This window comes from Somniosus microcephalus, chromosome 4 (genome assembly GCF_052327205.1).
Source record: "Somniosus microcephalus isolate GS21.2 chromosome 4, FLI_Smic_1.0, whole genome shotgun sequence".
Taxonomy (NCBI): Eukaryota; Metazoa; Chordata; class Chondrichthyes; order Squaliformes; family Somniosidae; genus Somniosus; species Somniosus microcephalus.
The window spans coordinates 132,127,090-132,145,826 of record NC_140990.1 but is presented as its reverse complement, the minus strand read 5'-3'; the positions used below and the strand labels follow the sequence as shown (position 1 = coordinate 132,145,826).

At 44.9% G+C, this 18,737-nt stretch overlaps 1 protein-coding gene across 2 annotated transcripts in view; it reads right to left on the bottom strand.

The window, feature by feature from the left end:
• Window positions 1-1,924: 1,924 nt before the first annotated feature.
• LOC147119783 (uncharacterized) overlaps window positions 1,925-18,737 on the bottom strand; it is a 45,114-nt gene continuing 28,301 nt past the window's right edge. The window contains exons 1-2 of one of the 2 annotated variants that reach the window (XM_085985258.1): window positions 5,080-5,167; window positions 1,925-3,934 (exon numbers count right to left, since the gene is read on the bottom strand). In XM_085985258.1, the coding sequence (XP_085841384.1) occupies window positions 2,796-3,446 (651 nt within the window). In that variant the 5' untranslated portion in view covers window positions 3,447-3,934; window positions 5,080-5,167 and the 3' untranslated portion in view covers window positions 1,925-2,795. Of the gene's footprint in view, window positions 3,935-5,079; window positions 5,168-18,737 lie in introns of those variants that run through there. The other variant, XM_085985260.1, reaches the window with a different exon arrangement.

The window sequence follows — 18,737 nt, the reverse complement described above, 5'->3', positions numbered from 1 at the left end:
CCAACTCATCTTTCACCCCTACACTCCAACCCCCTCACCCCAACTACTCTTTCACCCCTACTCTCCAACCCCCTCACCCCAACTCATCTTTCACCCCTACACTCCAACCCCCTCACCCCAACTACTCTTTCACGCCTACTCTCCAACCCCCCTCACCCCAACTCCTTTCACCCCTACTCTCCAACTCCCCTCACCCCAACTCCTCTTTCACCCCTACTCTCCAACTCCTCACCCCAACTCCTCTTTCGCCCCTACTCTCCAACCCCCCTCACCCCAACTCCTCTTTCACGCCTACTCTCCAACACCCCTCACCCCAACTCCTTTCACCCCTACTCTCCAACTCCCCTCACCCCAACTCCTCTTTCACCCCTACTCTCCAACCCCCCTCACCCCAACACCTTTCACCCCTACTCTCCAACCCCCTCACCCCAACTCCTCTTTCACCCCTACTCTCCAACCCCTCACCCCAACTCCTTTCACCCCTACTCTCCAACCCCCCTCACCCAAACTCCTTTCACCCCTACTCTCCAACCCCCCTCACCCCAACACCGCTTTCACCCCTACTCTCCAACCCCTCACCCCAACTCCTCTTTCACCCCTACTCTCCAACCCCTCACCCCAACTCCTTTCACCCTACTCTCCAAACCCCCGCACCCCAACTTCTTTCACCCCTACTCTCCAACCCCTCACCCAACTCCTCTTTCGCCCCTACTCGCCAACCCCTCACCCCAACTCTCCAACCCCCCTCACCCCAACTCCTCTTTCACCCCTACTCTCCAACCTCCCTCACCCCAACTCCTTTCACCCCTACTCTCCAACCCCTCACCCCAACTCCTTTCACCCCTACTCTCCAAACCCCCTGCACCCCAACTTCTTTCGCCCCTACTCGCCAACCCCTCACCCCAACTCTCCAACCCCCTCACCCCACTCCTTTCACCCCCTACTCTCCAACTCCCCTTCACCCAAACTCCTCTTTCACTCCTACTCTCCAACACCCCTCACTCCAACCCCTTTCACCCCCTACTCTCCAACTCCCTCACCCCAACTCCTCTTTCACCCCTACTCTCCAACCCCCCTCACCCCAACTCCTTTCACCCCTACTCTCCGAACCCCTGAACCCCAACTCCTTTCACCCCAACTCCTTTCACCCCTACTCTCCAACCCCCCTCACCCCAACTCCTTTCACCCCTACTCTCCAAACCCCCTCACCCCAACTCCTTTCACCCCAACTCCTCTTTCACCCCTACTCTCCAACCCCCCTCACCCCAACTCCTCTTTCACCTCTACTCTCCAACCCCTCACCCCAACTCCTTTCACCCCTACTCTCCAAACCCCCGCACCCCAACTTCTTTCACCCCTACTCTCCAACCCCTCACCCAACTCCTCTTTCGCCCCTACTCTCCAACCCCCCTCACCCCTACTCTCCAACCCCCTCACCCCAACTCCTCTTTCACCCCCTACTCTCCAACTCCTTCACCCAAACTCCTCTTTCACTCCTACTCTCCAACACCCCTCACTCCAACCCCTCTTTCACCCCCTACTCTCCAACTCCCTCACCCCAACTCCTCTTTCACCCCCTACTCTCCAACACCCTTTCATCTTCCATTGATATTTGGAACCTGTCAGAATTTGAAAGATATTTACAAATGATTTGATTGTTTCTTAGAGTTGGGATCTTTCTTCATTCTGTTGCCTTCTGATTGAAATGAAACCGACAGTATTTACAACAGATTGTAGATGTTCTTCGAGTTGGGATCTTTCTCTATTCCATCCACTCGAGGAATTTGATAACAGACTTTCTCCTATGAATATAGAGCTGGTGTATTGGGCCGTGATGTGTTCACTCGTTCATCTTGTTGACTCTAAAAATTGAGTCTTGTGGTTTCAGACACCAGATAATCAAGCTCACAACAACAGGTTGTCTTTTACTGACTTTATTAACAGCATTGTAAAAATACAGACAGATTATAGTTACCTGTCCAGAGACAGGGATAATACAGTGGATTCAGAGCTCTCTTCTCCCCAGGTCTGTTGTTAACAAGCTGCGGCTACACTGGCGAGAGTTATACTGAACTTGTTTACTGCATCGGTGATCTGGCCCTGCTCAAACCTGAGATATCTGTGCATTGATCTGACTGTCACCACAAGGCTGTGTCACTATCACACAGACACTGTTTCCATGTTTCACATCTCCATACACAGACCATCTCTTTACACATCCCCTTCCATCCTCAATCAACGTCAGGAAAATAGATTATCTGCTCAATACATAATGCTGTTTGTGGGATCTTGCTGTGTGCAAATTGGCAGTCGCATTTCCTACATTCTAACAGTGACTACACTTCAAAGGTATTTCATTGTCTGTAAAGTGTTTGGGACGTCCTGAGGCTGTGAAAGGTGGGATAGAAATTCAAGTCTTTTTGATTTCATAACAGTAAAAGTTACACTGGGACAAATGTTCAGTCATTTTCTATTACACGCACTCTGGAAGGTCTGGAGAGCTGGGACTTGAGAGTAACAGAAGGTATGAGAACTGAAATTATCTGGACTTAGAAAGGAGAAAAGGCCCAGAAATGGAGCAGTCGGTAACAGGACATCAATTAGTCTCCTCTTATCTCAGAGACATCAAATACTCGATTCACTGAGAGTTTGACATTTATCCAAAATATTAAACTCCAGCCCAGTTATAGGGGTTATTAACATCAGCAGAAACAAACCCCAACTGTCAGAATGAACATGGTTCAGTCCGGAATGTGATTAGTAGCAGCAATAACAGCAGAATCCAACCCCTGCAGTCACTTGTGAACTCGCTGGTGTTTCAGCAGGTGGGATGACTGAGTGAATCCATTCCCACACTCGGAGCAGGTGAACGGTCTCTCCCCGGTGTGAACTCGCTGGTGTCTCAGCAGGTCAGATGACAGAGTGAATCCCTTCTCACACATGGAGCAGATGAACGGCCTCTCCCCGGTGTGAGTGCGTTGGTGTGTCAGCAGATCCCTTGTGCTTTTAAAGCTCTTTTCACAGTCAGAACATTTAAATGGTCTCTTATCAGTGTGAACGAGCTGGTGTGTCAGAAGGTGGGATGACCGAGCGAATTCCTTCCCACACTCGGGGCAGGTGAACGGCCTCTCTCCAGTGTGAACACGCTGGTGCTGCAGCAGGTTGGATGACTGAGCGAATCCCTTCCCACACTCAGAGCAGGTGAACGGTCTCTCTCCAGTGTGAGTGCGTTGGTGTCTCAGCAGGCTGGATGAATCAGAGAATCTCTTCCCACACTCAGAGCAGGTGAACGAACTCTCCCCAGTGTGAGTGTGCTGGTGTCTCAGCAGGTGCTGTTTGCTTTTAAAGCTCTTCTCACAGTCAGAACATTTGTACAGTCTCTTATCAGTGTGAACTCGCTGGTGTGTCAGCAGGCTGGATGACTGAGTGAATCCCTTCCCACACATGGAGCAGGTGAATGGTCTCTCCCCAGTGTGACTGCGCCGATGAATTTCCAGCTGGGATGGGTAATTGAATCCCTTCCCACAGTCCCCACATTTCCCCAGTTTCTCCGTGGTGCGGGTGTCCTTGTGTCTCTCCAGGTTGGACGATCAGTTGAACCTTCGTCACACACAGAACACGTGTACAGTTTCTCCCCGCTGTGAATGGTGTGATGTTTTTTCAGCCTGTGTAACTGGTTGAAGCTCTTTCCACAGTAAGTGCACTAGAACACTCTCACTCGGGTGTGTGGGTCTCGGTGCTTTTCTAGTCACACTGATGTTTGAAATCTTTTCCCACAGACAGAACAGACAAACGTTTCTCCTTCCACATTCAAAGGCCGATGATATTCAGGTCCTGATGAATCGAGTGACTCTGTCAGAACTTGATGTGATGTTTCGTTTGAATTTCCAGTCTGCAAAGCCTCCCCTTCCAATACCTTGTAAAAAACTCGTCACTGAAAGTACAGGACAGAAATTCAGAACAGACAATTCTAGTTTCTAAAGAACATTCTTTCCTCTCTTTTTCTTCCAAAGCTGTAAATCCCTGTCCCACACATTGTCCCTACTCCCTGTGTTAAAATCCAAACACATCGCACGTCTGAACACAGTTTTTTTTCCGCTTCCAGTTTTCTCCACCAACTCTGGCTGGGTTCAGTTCACTCACTGGTTCCCCTCTCTCTCCTCCCCTGAAGGTGCTGACTCTGTCTGGGTTCAGTTCACTCACTGGTTCCCCTCTCTCTCCTCCCCTGAAGGTGCTGACTCTGTCTGGGTTCAGTTCTACACTCACTGGTTCCCCTCTCCTCCCCTGAAGGTGCTGATTCTGGCTGAGTTCAGTTCTGCACTCACAGGTTCCCCTCACTCTCCTCCCCTGAAGTGCTGACTCGGGCTGGGTTCAGTTCTACACTCGCTGGTTCCCCTCCCTCTCCTCCCCTGATCTAATTGAAACTTATAAAATTCTAACAGGACTAGACAGACGAGATGCAGGAAGGATGTTCCCGATGGCCGGGGAGTCCAGAACCAGGGGTCACAGTCTAAGGACACGGGGTAAGCCATTTAGGACAGAGATGAGGATGAATTTCTTCACCCAGAGAGTGGTGAACCTGTGGAATTCTCTACCACAGAAGGCAGTGGAGGCTAATTCATTAAATATATTCAAGAAGGAGTTAGATATATTTCTTAAGGCTAAAGGGATTAAGGGATATGGGGAGAAGGCAAGGACAGGGTACTGAATTTCAATGATCAGCCATGATCTCATTGAATGGCGGAGTAGGCTCGAGGGGCCGAATGGCCTACTCCTGGTCCTATCTTCTATGTTTCTATGAAGGTGCTGACTCTGGCTGGGTTGTTCACTCAAGGGAACTCTGAAGCCCCGCCCTCTAGTGGTTCCTTTGCAAAGATGGCCGCGCATGCGCTCTACCACACGCTGAAGCATGAAAGCGATGCAAAGACCCTCAGCTTTTCTTTACAAAGATGGCCGCCGTCAATCTGGGCCTGTTCCCGGGAAAAAGCCTCCGTGCTGGTAACGCGGAACCTGTAAGTTCTCATTCGGGGCTTGCGGCCTACACCAGGTGTTTATGAAGCCCACCGCCGGGTACGTTACCTTCCTGCGCCCCGCTGATTCGTAATCGGCGTAAAATCTCTTAACCGACTTTTCTGCGCTTGTCGCACTCGCGTGGCTCTGATCACAGTGACACTGCGCATGCTCCAAATACAGGCGAGCACTGCGCCTGTGCACTGGGCTCCTCCAGTGTGAATAGGCACATTCTCGCCCGCAGGGCCTGCTGGGGAACAGCCCCGCCATTGAAAGCCCCAATTGGTGAATGAAGAATGAGTTTCTGTGATCCCATTGAGAGAAAATTCATCAACAATTCACATAGAAACCCAAGTGCTGCCATGCTTCAGTCCTGAATGTTCCAGGGTACTCAACATTTAGGAAGGACAGACAACATAGAAACATAGAAGATAGGAGCAGGAGTAGGCCATTCGGCCCTTCCAGCCTGCTCCGCCATTCAATGAGATCATGGCTGATCATCCAAATTTAGTACCCGGTCCCTGCCTTCTCCCCATATCCCTTGATCCCTTTAGCCTTAAGAAATATATCTAACTCCTTCTTGAATATATTTAATGAATTGGCCTCCACTGCCTTCTGTGGTAGAGAATTCCACAGGTTCACCACTCTCTGGGTGAAGAAATTCCTCCTCATTTCAGTCCTAAATGGCTTACCCCTTATCCTTAGACTATGACCCCTGGTTCTGAACTCCCCGGCCATCAGAAACATCCTTCCTGCATCTAGTCTGTCCAGACCTGACAGAATTTTATAGGTTTCGATGAGATCCCCTCTCAATCTTCTAAACTCCAGTGAGTATAAGCCCAATCGACACAATCTCTCCTCATACGTCATTCCTGCCATCCCAGGTATCAGCCTGGTGAATCTTCGCTGCACTCCCTCCATGGCAAGAACGTCCTTCCTCAGGTAAGGTGAACAAAACTGCACACAATACTCAAGGTGCGGTCTCACCAAGGCCCTGTACAACTGTAGCAAGACATCCTTGTTCCTGTACTCGAACCCTCTTGCTACGAAGGCCAACATACCATTTGCCTTCTTAACAGCCTGCTGCACCTGCATGCTTACCTTCAGCGACTGGTGCACAATAACACCTAGGTCTCTTTGCACTTCCCCTTCTCCCAATCTATTGCCATTCAAATAATAATCTGCCTTCCTGTTTTTGCCACCAAAGTGGATAACCTCACATTTATCCACCCAGGTGGGAAAGCGCTATAGGGTTTGGAAACCCAGGTGGGAAAGCGCTAAAGGGTCTAGAAACTCAGGTGGGAAAGCGCTATAGGGTTTAGAAACCCAGGAGGGAAAGCGCTAAAGGGTTTAGAAACCTGGGTTTGAAAGCACTAAAGGGTTTAGAAACCCGGGTTTGAAAGCACTAAAGGGTTTAGAAACCCGAGTTTGAAAGCACTAAAGGGTTTAGAAACCCGGGTTTGAAAGCACTAAAGGGTTTAGAAACCTGGGTGGGAAAGCGCTAAAGGGTTTAGAAAGCCGGGTTTGAAAGCGCTAAAGGGTTTAGAAACCTGGGTGGGAAAGCGCTAAAGGGTTTAGAAACCGGGTGGGAAAGCGCTAAAGGGTTTAGAAACCCAGGTGGAAAAGCGCTAAAGGGTTTAGAAACCCAGGTGGAAAAGCGCTAAAGGGTTTAGAAACCCAGAATACAGAAATACTGGGTGATGATCCGGAGTGATTCAAGTTAAAGGGTGTTTAGAGTATAAGTGTTTGTCTGTTTAGAGTACAAGTGTTTGTCTGTTTAGAGTGTAAGTTTTGTGTCGTTGTTCCGATAAAGTATAAGATTGGATCCTTGAGAGTCACGGGGTGATCGACACGGACAAGGGTGGTGTAATATCTCAAACAGCCTGAGCCTGAATTAAGAGGATGTCGACCCACATGCCAGCCAGGATCAAATAGGTGTAGGGAACTATAAACACCACAGGATCGTGATCCTGTGACGAGTGAGTGTGCGCAAAATAAGTGTGTGTGGGTGATTGATAGAGTAACATAAGAACCATTGAGAAGTAAGTCGGAAGTTATATAGAACGCCTAAAATGGATGCAGAAATAAAGGAGGGATGGACCATCCCCTTGGGGAGATCTCAACTCCGTCACCCGCTATTTAGCGGACAAAGATCAAAAACTTAACGAAACTATGAAAAAGAAAGGATGGGATCCCGAAGACAGTGCAGAGAGCCAAAGGGCTTGGTGGAGGGGACAAACCAAAGATAAAGAGGGAAAAGGGGGAATAGTAATCTTAGCTTGTTACCAGAAACAAATGTAAGGAATCGAAACAGAAGGGAGAGATAAAGAAGGAAAAAGATCTAATTTGCAGGCTAACCAATTTGAAAACTCAGCAAAGGAAGGGAAAAAAAGCAGGGATTTGGAAAGCCAGGAAAAGCTGCTGAGTCACCGATTTAAAAAGGAAAAAAAGATAAACTTAAAGCTTTACCAACATGGAAGTTATTAACATCTGGACAGGCTGAATTCAGAGAGAATGTTTCCAATGGCCAGGGAGCACAGAACCAGGGGCCACAGTCTAAAAATAGCGGGCAAATCATTTAAAACAGAGATGAGGAAGAATTTCTTCACTCAAAGAGTGGTGAGCCTGTGGAATTCCCTGCCACAGAGGGCTGTGAAGGCTAATTCAATAAATATTTTCAAGAGAGAATTGGATATATTTCTAAAGGCTAAGGGGATTAAGGGTTACGGAGAAAAGGCGGGGACGGGGTACTGAACTGGTAAGATCAGCTATGATCTCAGACGAGGATCAGCCATGATCTCATTGAATGGCGGAGCAGGCTCGAAGGGCCGAATGGCCTACTCCTGTTCCTATCTCTATGACTGGGGAAGAGAGAGGTGCCGAGACAAATAAAACACAAGATTTGCTGAGTGAAAGGAACCTTAAAAATATGCTTATCAGGTTGTATGAAATTGTGTGTTAACGTGTGAATGTTTTCCTGACTATGAATGTTTAAGAAGTTACAATATTCCTTTGTCTGGAAGTCTGTCCTTAAAAAAGAAAAATGTCTGTTGTGTGTTTTAGCTCCACCCACTTCTCTGTGTTAAAAAAAAGCATTTAACCCTTTTGTCTTGTCTTGGATTTTGGAAGTTTTAAGACTGTGCGAATAAGATTGTGCCCCCAGAATTGAAAACAACTTTGAACTAATTTAAGTTAAGCTGGTGTGTAAAAAAAAAGAGAATAAAAACAACTTGTTTAACAAAACATTAAGTTTCAGTCTAAGTTTTAACCTTGGAGTTGTGGTTGCTGTGCTGAAATCTTCCAAAGCAGTTTGATTTGATTCGTTTAAATGTTGAAAAACTATTTTTCTCCAGTTGTATTCAATGTTTTTACAGTATTTTGGAAAGACATCTGAAGAAAGGACTATAAGAAATATGATGTAATTTACTGTTTTCTGCAGGAATGTGCTATTTTGTTTTGTTTTGTCTGTTCATTATTGATACAAAAGATAAGCTTCAGCCTTGATGTTACAGTTGCCAGTGTGCCTGGAAGAAAATGAATTTGAATGTGAATGTTTACAAGGCATGAGTGATTGTTTCTTTGTTAAAATGGCTTCCTGGTTAGTTAAAAAAATGATCTGGTTTAAATTGGAGTTATGAGGTAAATTAACCTATTAAAGCCAGACTTTCATTGTGGCGTAAATTGGTGTCATCTGAATTGAATAAGATAACTCCGCTCCGCAAGAACATCCAATAGTGGCAGGTCCCTCTACAATATTTGATTGACTATGGTACTGGGAGCCCTACAGAATGCGGGACTAAAGGTAAACCCTAGAAAGGTACAGGTAGGGAAGGATGAAGTAATCTACCTAGGATACATAATAACACAAGGGAAGAGACAAATGCCTGAAGACAGATGGGAGGGGCACTAGGACCAAGAGGAAAGCTAGCAGGAGCTGCACGCAATCACTGGCTGCATGCTTTGATTTCTCACAGTCCCATACTTACAAGCAGCTAGAGATGGCAGCAGGAAGGGACCACGCCAGGGAGGGGAGGGGGTCAAGCAGGTATTAGGGCTATTTAATTATTGCCGGAACTTTATTCCAGAATATGCAGAAAAGGCCCAGCCTATACAGGATTTGATCAAAGGGGGGAAACCATCCCAGGAGCTGGTGGACTGGGGCCCCGACCATGAAACAGCTTTTGTAAAGTGAAACAAGCCCTCACGTCGGCACCCGCATTGGGATTGCCAGATATGAGGAAACCTTTTCACGTCCATTGCCACAACCATGGGGGGCATTACAATGCGGTGGTAACACCGGACCACGGGGATAAGCAAAGACTGGTAGCATACTATTCTGCTAAAATAGACTCAGTAGCGGCTGGCTTTAGCCATTGCCTGCAAGCCCTTGATTGCTCGGCATGGGCAATCAGAATCAGTGAACCTATTACTATGATGGGGGAAGTAGTACTACATACTCCACACTCCATCGTAGAGCTGCTAAATACAGGAAGACTGAAAATTCTCTCAGACGGGAGAAGGGCCAAATGGGAAACAGTATTACTGCCCAAGGATAAATCCGTAAAAGTAGTTAGGGACATTAAGACCAATTCAGCCAAATGGGTGGTCACTGAGGGAGAAGACCACGAGTGTGCAGCTACGGAAGAAAATAAAAATGTAGGATGAATTGGGGAAGAACCAATGGAGCAAGTAGATTTAACCCTGTATGTAGATGGGTCAAGGAAAGTAACTGATGGAATACCACGTACAGGTTGGGCAGTAGTAAATGGAGATGGGACGGTAGTCCGGAGAGGCAAATTGGCATATCCGCACAAGTGGCAGAATTAGGAGCATTAGCAGAGGCACAAAATTATGCAAAAGGGAAATGGGTGAACATCTATACCGATAGTAGATATGCATTCGGGGTAGTACATGATTATGCGGGACCCTGGAGTAGAAGGGGTTACATGACCTCTGGAGGAGATACCATCCAGAATGAAGCAATAGTACGAATGTTAGTAGAAGCCACTGAGGCACCTATTGCAGCCTCCGTAATTAAAATCAAAGTGCACCAGAAGATAGCAAATAAGGAGCAGCAGGGGAATGCATGGGCGGATGCAGCGGCACGGGCCGCCGCAGAACAGGAGGATGAGGAAACACCCCTATGTTATAAAGAAATATGTCAATGTGACAAATGCCCAATGGCCACCTGCACCCCCGTAGATGAGGTTAATTTGTATCAGCTGCACCAAGACGCCGCTGAGGAAGAAAAGCAAGGGTGGAGAGCAAAAGGGGGTAAAGAAAGTCATATAGATGGACTGTGGTGAAACCATGGGAAAGTTATCACCCCCAGATGTATACAGGAAACCCTTTTGCGACTGTACCATGGCATTGATCACGCAAGCCCCAAAACCATGCAGCACATGATAGAACGATGCTGGTAGTGGCAAGGACTGAATAATGCCATTGATAAACATTGCCACGATTGTATGGTGTGTGTGCAGTGTAACCCAGGAGGAACCATTAAAATAAAAATGCGCCATCAACCATGGCCAAAGGGACCATGGGAGAATCTGCAGATTGATTTTACAGGACCATTGACTCAATCACAAGGGAAGAAGTATTGCCTTGTAATCATTGATCAGTTTACTAGGTGGGTGGAAGCCTTTGCTACCCGAGATTGTTCCGCAGGGACAGTAGTGCGGATCCTGGTGGAGGAGGTCATACCTAGATGGGGGTACCCTTACAAATAGATTTCGACCAAGGAACGCACTTCACAGGCAAAATAATGAAGGATATGTGTAAACTAATGGGAATTAAACAAAAGTTGCACATACCCTATTGTCTGCAAAGTTCGGGCATGGTGGAACGCATGAACCGTACATTAAAGCATGCTCTGATTAAAGCAATCCAAGAAACAGGGCAATGCATGGGCAGACAAGGCAGCCAAGTGGGCAGCTGAGAAAGGGAATCTGACCAATGAAGCCCAAGTGTTCGTGTTTAGTTAAAGTGTGAAAACACAACTGTCTTTTTCGATCGGGAATGTTTTCTTTTATTTACGTGAAGTGACGCAATTGCGTGAGGCTGATAATGTTTTGCTCCGCCTTCAAAAGCCTGCAAAGGAGTTAACCCTTTCCACTGACAGTTGAAGTTCACAAAGCAACAACTTTAGTATGAAATTTAAAGATATTGGATATTATTAAATTTAAGTTTCTTAATGTTAAGTTAATATTTCCCCACAGTGATAGAAGGAAAATTATGATTTGATAAATGGAAGTTATCTTGTAAACTAATTGTATGATAACGTGCAACATGAGCTTGTACCAGTCATGCTAGATTTGACAGATACGGCCTTACCTACGTGGTGTTCTAAGAAAACTCAACAGTTATATTAACACCTTCTAACTCAAGTGTTAAAACAAGGCACGACATGGAGTGGTGGTGGGCACAGTAAAAGAGATAAACAAATATGGAGACATAATAGGTCTGTGATAAATGGCGCAGCAACTGCCTTTAGTGTGGGTACCTCAATTGTTAATACTATTGATTTGGCGACACTGGATCAAAAGGTTAGAGACCTAGGGTCTCGCATTAAAGATGTATTACAAAAGACAAATGAGAATACGGATAAGGAATTATCTGAGGATCAAACGTTGACCATACATTTGCAAAGGATAGTTACAGTGCTAGAAACACACGCCCAAACCATTAATAAATTAATAAAGGAAGAATACAATGCATCTTAGCAGGCGGCTGCTAATGACATATGTAGCACATATGGTAACTAGATTGTGGAACAAACTAGAGAAAACGTGGCCCAGATACAGGCAGGGGAAGTACCCTTATGGATAATGAATCAACAATTGAGGGTGAACCTGACTGGTGGGCACAAGGGGGATGGTACATCTAACTGGATGTTGGCAGGCAGGAGCTTGATGGCTTGCCAGTTGAGAGCAATGGTCACACAAGTCGAGTGTAAACCTAATGGGGGAGGGCTCCTTGGTAATACCGGCGATGGCACCCAAAGCCCAAGGATGAGAGGTGTACCGGATCCAGAATATTGGGGTAGTGAAGGATGGGATGCACATATCCCATCACAATATGTTACCATATGCTGTAAAGATTAAAGGAAATTTGGCTGGAAGGAAATTGGAGCGATGTGTTACTAGACATACTGTGGTGATTATTCTTGTTTTATAAGAAGCATTGTAATTGGTTGCCTGTTTTCCTGCCTTGAGATATATGCTGTAAACTTATTGGTTAGTTGATTCCATGTGACCTGTGGTGGCCATCTTAAATTCAGTTCTCTACAGCTTGGTTGAGACTGGGTGCTTAACATGTACTGCTGGTTTTTTAAGGTTAATAAAGCCTAGCTTTTGAAAGGCAAGCTACTCTTTATTTCAATTTATTAACCTTTTGCTATAATGGAACGATATCTTCGACCGGAACGATTTAATGCTGACCCTAATTCTGCAGGAGTGGATGATCAATGGAAACATTGGTATCGTACATTTAAAAACTTTTTGGGCGTGTTGGATCAGCAATCTCTGAATAAGTTGGATATATTAATCAACTATATTGCTCCGGATGTGTATAAGTATATTTTGGACTGTGAAACTTATGAATTGGCTATTGCTACATTGGAAATTTTTTTTGTTAAACCCAAAAATGAGGTATTTGCACATCACCTTTTATCTGCCCGTAGGCAGCAGGCAGGAGAATCCTTGGATGCTTATTTACAAGCACTCCGGCGCCTTGGTGCTAACTGTAATTATAAGGCCATGTCTGCAGAAGAACATAAGGAAGAGTCGGTACGGGATGCATGTATTAATGGATTACTGTCTAGATCAATTCGTCAGCGGATATTAGAAAATAAGACCTTGGGTCTTAAGAGTGCTTTTGAGCAAGCCTCTACATTGGATTTGGCTCAGAGAAGTTCGGATTCTTATGCTCTTTTAGATTGGCCTGTGACCGTGGTTTCGGTAGTTTCGGATGAAAGGGAGTCACGTGGATTTAATAGAAGTGGTTTACCAGATTCCGAAACAGTTTCTACTTCAGCAGCTGTTGCCTCCAGGATTCAGAAGTGTTATTTTTGCGGGAACGCCCGGCACCCCCGTCTGAAGTGCCCTGCCCGGGAGGCTGTGTGTAGTAAATGCGGTAAGGGAGGTCATTATGCATGTGTTTGCAAATTGGTTGCCTCCTCTGCGACCATTCAGCCTTTAGATAGGGCGTTTATTGCATCAGTTTCTGCCGCCTTTTCCCATGGCCTAAACAAAGCTATAGTTATGGCCCAAGTTAATGGGTTAGAAGTGAAGGCTCTTATAGATACGGGCAGTACTGAGAGCTTTATAAGTCTTCAGTTTGTGAGGGAGAAGCGTTTGAAAATTTCGCCTGCTTCCTACCAGGTGTGTATGGCTCAGACGACTCTCACCTCACAAGTAGCTGGTTGTTGCCTTGTGAAATTAATTCTCCTAGGTAATACGTATACTGATATACGCCTATCCATTCTGCCTAATCTCTGTGCGGACATTTTGATTGTTCATGATGTGCTTCAATTACATGAGTCCCTCAGTCTTTCTTTCGGAGGGACTAAGCCACCTTTGTCTATTTGTGGATTAACTTCTTTATTCATTTCTCCATTATCACTTTTTTCCAATTTGATGCCAGACTGTAAGCCAATTGCTACCAAGTCAAGAAGGTATAGCAGTCAGGACAAATAATTTATTAATTCTGAAGTTCAACGTCTTTTATCGGAAGGAATCATTGAACCTAGTTTTTCGCCCTGGCGGGCACAGGTAGTTGTCACCACTAATGAGAGACATAAGAAGCGAATGGTGATAGACTACTCTCAAACTATTAACAGGTATACTCAATTAGATGCGTACCCCCTGCCTAAGATTGATGAGCTTATCAATAAAGTATCTCAATATAAGGTTTTTAGCACTATTGACCTAAAGAGTGCTTATCATCAGATTCCTATCGCTAAGAGGGACAAACCATATACGGCCTTTGAAGCTGGCGGAAAGCTGTACCAGTTTTGCCGAGTACCATTCGGTGTTACTAACGGTGTCACCTGTTTTCAATGGGCAATGGATGCTTTTATAAGTGATAACTCTCTCTCTGACACCTTCTCATATTTAGATGACATCACAGTGTGTGGCAAATCAAGGGTGGAGCGCGATTTTAATCTAGAAAGATTCCTTCAAGTTGCGGAAAAAGTTGGCTTAACTTTCAATAAAGAAGTGTATCTTTTCGACCACCGAGGTAAATTTACTGGGGTATATTATCTCGGGAAACAAGATTAAACCAGATCCAGAACGGCTGCGACCACTGATTGAGTTACCTTGCCCTACTAATTCTAAGACCTTGCAACGAGTTGTTGGACTGTTTTCTTATTATTCTAATTGGATTGCAAACTTCTCGCAGAAGATCCGGCCCCTTATTCGGGTTACGACATATCCTCTATCATGGGAGGCCAGGATGTGTTTTGATAATCTTAAAAAGGATATCCTTGGAGCAGTTGTGCATTCTATTGATGAGCAGGTTCCCTTTGTGATTGAGATGGACGCTTCCGATTTTGCAATTGGGGCTACCCTGAACCAAAATGGAAGACCTGTGGCCTTTTTCTCACGTACTCTGAGCAATAGTGAGCAGAGACATTCATCAATAGAGAAAGAGGCGTACGCAATAGTAGAAGCACTGCGTAAATGGAGACATTATTTATCTGGGCGACATTTTACGTTAGTAACTGACCAAAAATCTGTGTCCTTCATGTTTGATGTCAAACATTTTGGAAAGATTAAGAATGATAAAATAATGAGGTGGAGGATCGAGTTGGCATGCTACCATTTCGATATAGTCTATCGCCCGGGGAAGGATAATGTTGCCGCTGATGCGCTGTCGAGGGCTTATTGTTCTGTGCTTCACGGAGATACGCTTATTAATCTTCATAATGCTTTGTGCCATCCTGGTGTTACGAGGATGATACACTTCGTACGCAGTAAGAATTTGCCCTTTTCAGTTGAAGACGTCAAGCAGATGACTTCGTCATGCTCTGTCTGCGCCCGGTGTAAACCGAATTTCTTTAAGCCTCAACGAGCTCATCTTATAAAGGTTACTTCTCCTTTTGAACGCCTGAGCGTTGATTTTAAGGGGCCTCTTCCTTCAATGACTCAAAATCGATATATATTTACTGTTGTGGATGAGTTTTCAAGGTTCCCTTTTGCTTTTCCTCGTGCAGATGTATCAGCTGCTACAGTTATTAAATGTCTGACTCAACTTTTTGTCATCTTTGGGATGCCTGCGTATATCCATTCGGATCAGGGATGTTCTTTTATGTCTTCCCAGTTGAAGGAATACCTCCAGAGTCGGGGAATTTCTACTAGCAGAACTACCCCGTATAATCCCCAGGGTAATGGACAGTGCGAACGATACAATGGGGTGATCTGGAAGGCAGTTATGTTGGCTTTGACATCCCGGAACCTTAAGAATACACAGTGGGAAATGGTACTGCCTGATGCCCTGCATTCCATTAGATCATTGCTTTCAACGGCTACTAATGTGACCCCCCATGAAAGGCTCTTCAACTATCTGCAGAGATCCTCTATGGGATATTCGGTACCTTCATGGCTTACTATGCAGGGACCTGTGCTGCTCCGACGCCATGTTAGACTGTCAAAGTATGATCCTTTAGTGGAGGAGGTGGAGCTATTGGAGGCAAATTCCCAATATGCTCATATTCGATTCCAAGATGGGAAAGAAAGTACGGTTTCAGTTAAAGACTTAGCTCCTTGTGGTGGCCAGCCCTCTCCTGAGGATATTAACAATAGCCATAATTCAGATAATGTTGATGTCGTCACAGATACTACGAACATTTCCAATCCTATTGTAGACACTTACAATTCTCTCAGTCTGCCCCCGATGGATGTTCATGACCCTCCCAGTCTACCTTCTAATGGGACTTCCAATCCGGAAACCGTTGATAATCGGGATATTGATAGCCTCCCTGCAGAAGATATTTCTGTGTCTCCTGGTGTGGGAGGGCAAGGAACTCCACCAAGGCTAAGAAGGTCGACACGAACAAGATATCCGGTCGACCGATTAAAAATGGACTTTTAAAATAATTAATAATTTAATAGTAAAATTTTAAAATTGTTGAAGGCATTATACATGTATTGCTCTCGTCATAAATAACTAATTGTAAACTGTAAAGGCTACCTAGGTTGAAGTATATTTTAAAAGGAGGGGTGAATGTGGTGATTATTCTTGTTTTATAAGAAGCATTGTAATTGGTTGCCTGTTTTCCTGCCTTGAGATATATGCTGTAAACTTATTGGTTAGTTGATTCCATGTGACCTGTGGTGGCCATCTTAAATTCAGTTCTCTACAGCTTGGTTGAGACTGGGTGCTTAACATGTACTGCTGGTTTTTTAAGGTTAATAAAGCCTAGCTTTTGAAAGGCAAGCTACTCTTTATTTCGCATACTATCACTGTATGTCCACATAGTATTGGACACAGTCCAGAAGTACAGTGTGGGTTTAACAACACTGATACCAATCAGGATATTAACTGTACCATGGAGGCCCTAGAGGCGGATTTAAAACCCACCTACCATATGCCAGAAAGGGTGAATATTGTGTTACAACTAATTTGAAATGTTTAAATATGCCAATCTAACTTGTGATATTCCAAATTCAGAGTTCTGCTTCACTCCTGAAATCCTGGTATGGATTGGACATGAGGAATTGGTGGAGATACACCAGCATAACCTCACCACTTTACAAGTTTCTGAAGGTATCAAGAAAGACTTAAAGGACTATCAGAACACATTTGGGTATCCGATACCCCTATTGCCTGAACACTTGAAAGTATTCTGAATGGAGATACGCCTCTCCCAGAAGGTTTATTATAACCTACAACAGAGCAATAAAAACATTAAGTATGACATTGACCAAATTAAAGTCACCACTTGGTGGGATAACCTCTGGAGTTGGGGACTGAATATACAGATCCATCCTTGGATTAGATTAATCTCACATGTAGTGCAATTTGTTGTAATGTGCTTCTTGATTTTCATGGCCTGTAATAAATGTCGTAGGTAGAGGATGAAAATGTTGGCAAAGGCAGTAAAACAGAGCCTGGGTGAGAATGTCCCCAGTGTCTCTTGTATCTCAACAAAGAACACGTCTGAGTGGTACCGGGAGGAGTATCTAATGGGGTAAGGTGCATATAGAAGGGGAGACAATCATAGTTTGATAGTCCTATCAGATGTTCTGGCTCTCTTCCACCCGGACTGGTGGCCACCACGAAGGGAACCTGGTTAAGATGAGGTACAGCATCTTGCATATGTAAATATCCAGGGGATGCTTAGGTGTTTGCAAGAGGGCAACACCAAGCGGGGCATACCTATGGGCAACCATGGGTGACAGATAAGGGTTGGCTACCTTGGGATTAGCCAAGGGCCAAAAGGGGGGATTGATAGGATAAAATTTGGTTCAGGGGATATAAAGGGGTGGGCCTCAATATTTGACCGGTATAATATGTCTGAAAGGTACCATTCAGTCTTGTTAGGCTGGAAAACAAACGTAAAGCACCATGGAATACTTGGCTATATTAACCCTTTTTAAACTAACATAAATAAATTTAGCTGACCAAAGACATTCTGAAGTGTTGCTTGTAATTACAACTTGTGGTAACTGTTTAGAAAGAGCCTGTTCTTGGATGAGATAAGAGTAGCAGCAAATAAGGCCTTGAAGAGTAGTCAGCCAGCTGCATAATTCAACGTGGCTTTGTATTCATCCAGCCACATCCCTGCTGAAAATACCTTCCCATACCGATAACAAGAGTAAGAAATAGCTCATGACTATGAAGCCTCTACAGTCGATAAGCTTTTTACTTACATATCCAGAGGGTACTCGAGTTCAAAGGACAGGCCTAATAGTTGATTGATTAATCATGTAAACCAATGAAGCATCAATATTCTCATGTATACACCCCCATTAGTAATAAGTGGGTGTTGTCTAATAAACTTTTTCCCTTGAGAACGATGTCTCTAGCTAAGGGTAGCTGAGATAGTTCTCCTGTGTGCACTCATAATAAAACTATTGTTTTGGGTAACACCTGAGTCTGTTAGTTCTATTTTACCTTCCAGATTTTCCTCGCTAACAAGGGACCACTTACACTGAGAGACCAAATCCAGGGACCACTTACACTGTGACATCAAATCCAGGGACCACTTACACTGAGTCTATAAAATGTGAATCAGAAAGCCTCAGTATGGGGAATGGTCATGGAGGTGAAATCAGCTCCAGTGAGGGTGAAAGGCGGGTAATGGATGCAGATATGATGGTGGAATCAGATGGTGACTGGTGGGGCCTGGTGACAGGTTATTTTCACAAGACCTTTTCAGGCAGGCCAATGATTGAATGTAACCAGCTCAACACCTGGATCTGCCTGTTTTTGTCCCAAAGTCTAATGACCCTGATGTCTTTTTCTGTGGCAAATGTAGAGATGTGAAAGAAGGGAGGAAATCAGGCTTGGGCCAGAAAGATGGTTCCTTGAATGAACAATTCATGAGGCTGTTTTCTGACTCATCTGCATGAGGTTAAAACACCATGAAATGAAAGAACATGTCTAGTGACACTGGCATTGTCAATAGAGGTTTCTATCCCTAATCACTGTCTCATAGCCTAACATCCTAACCCGAACCCCAGCCCCGAAATCTTTACCAAGGATTACTGACAGGGATC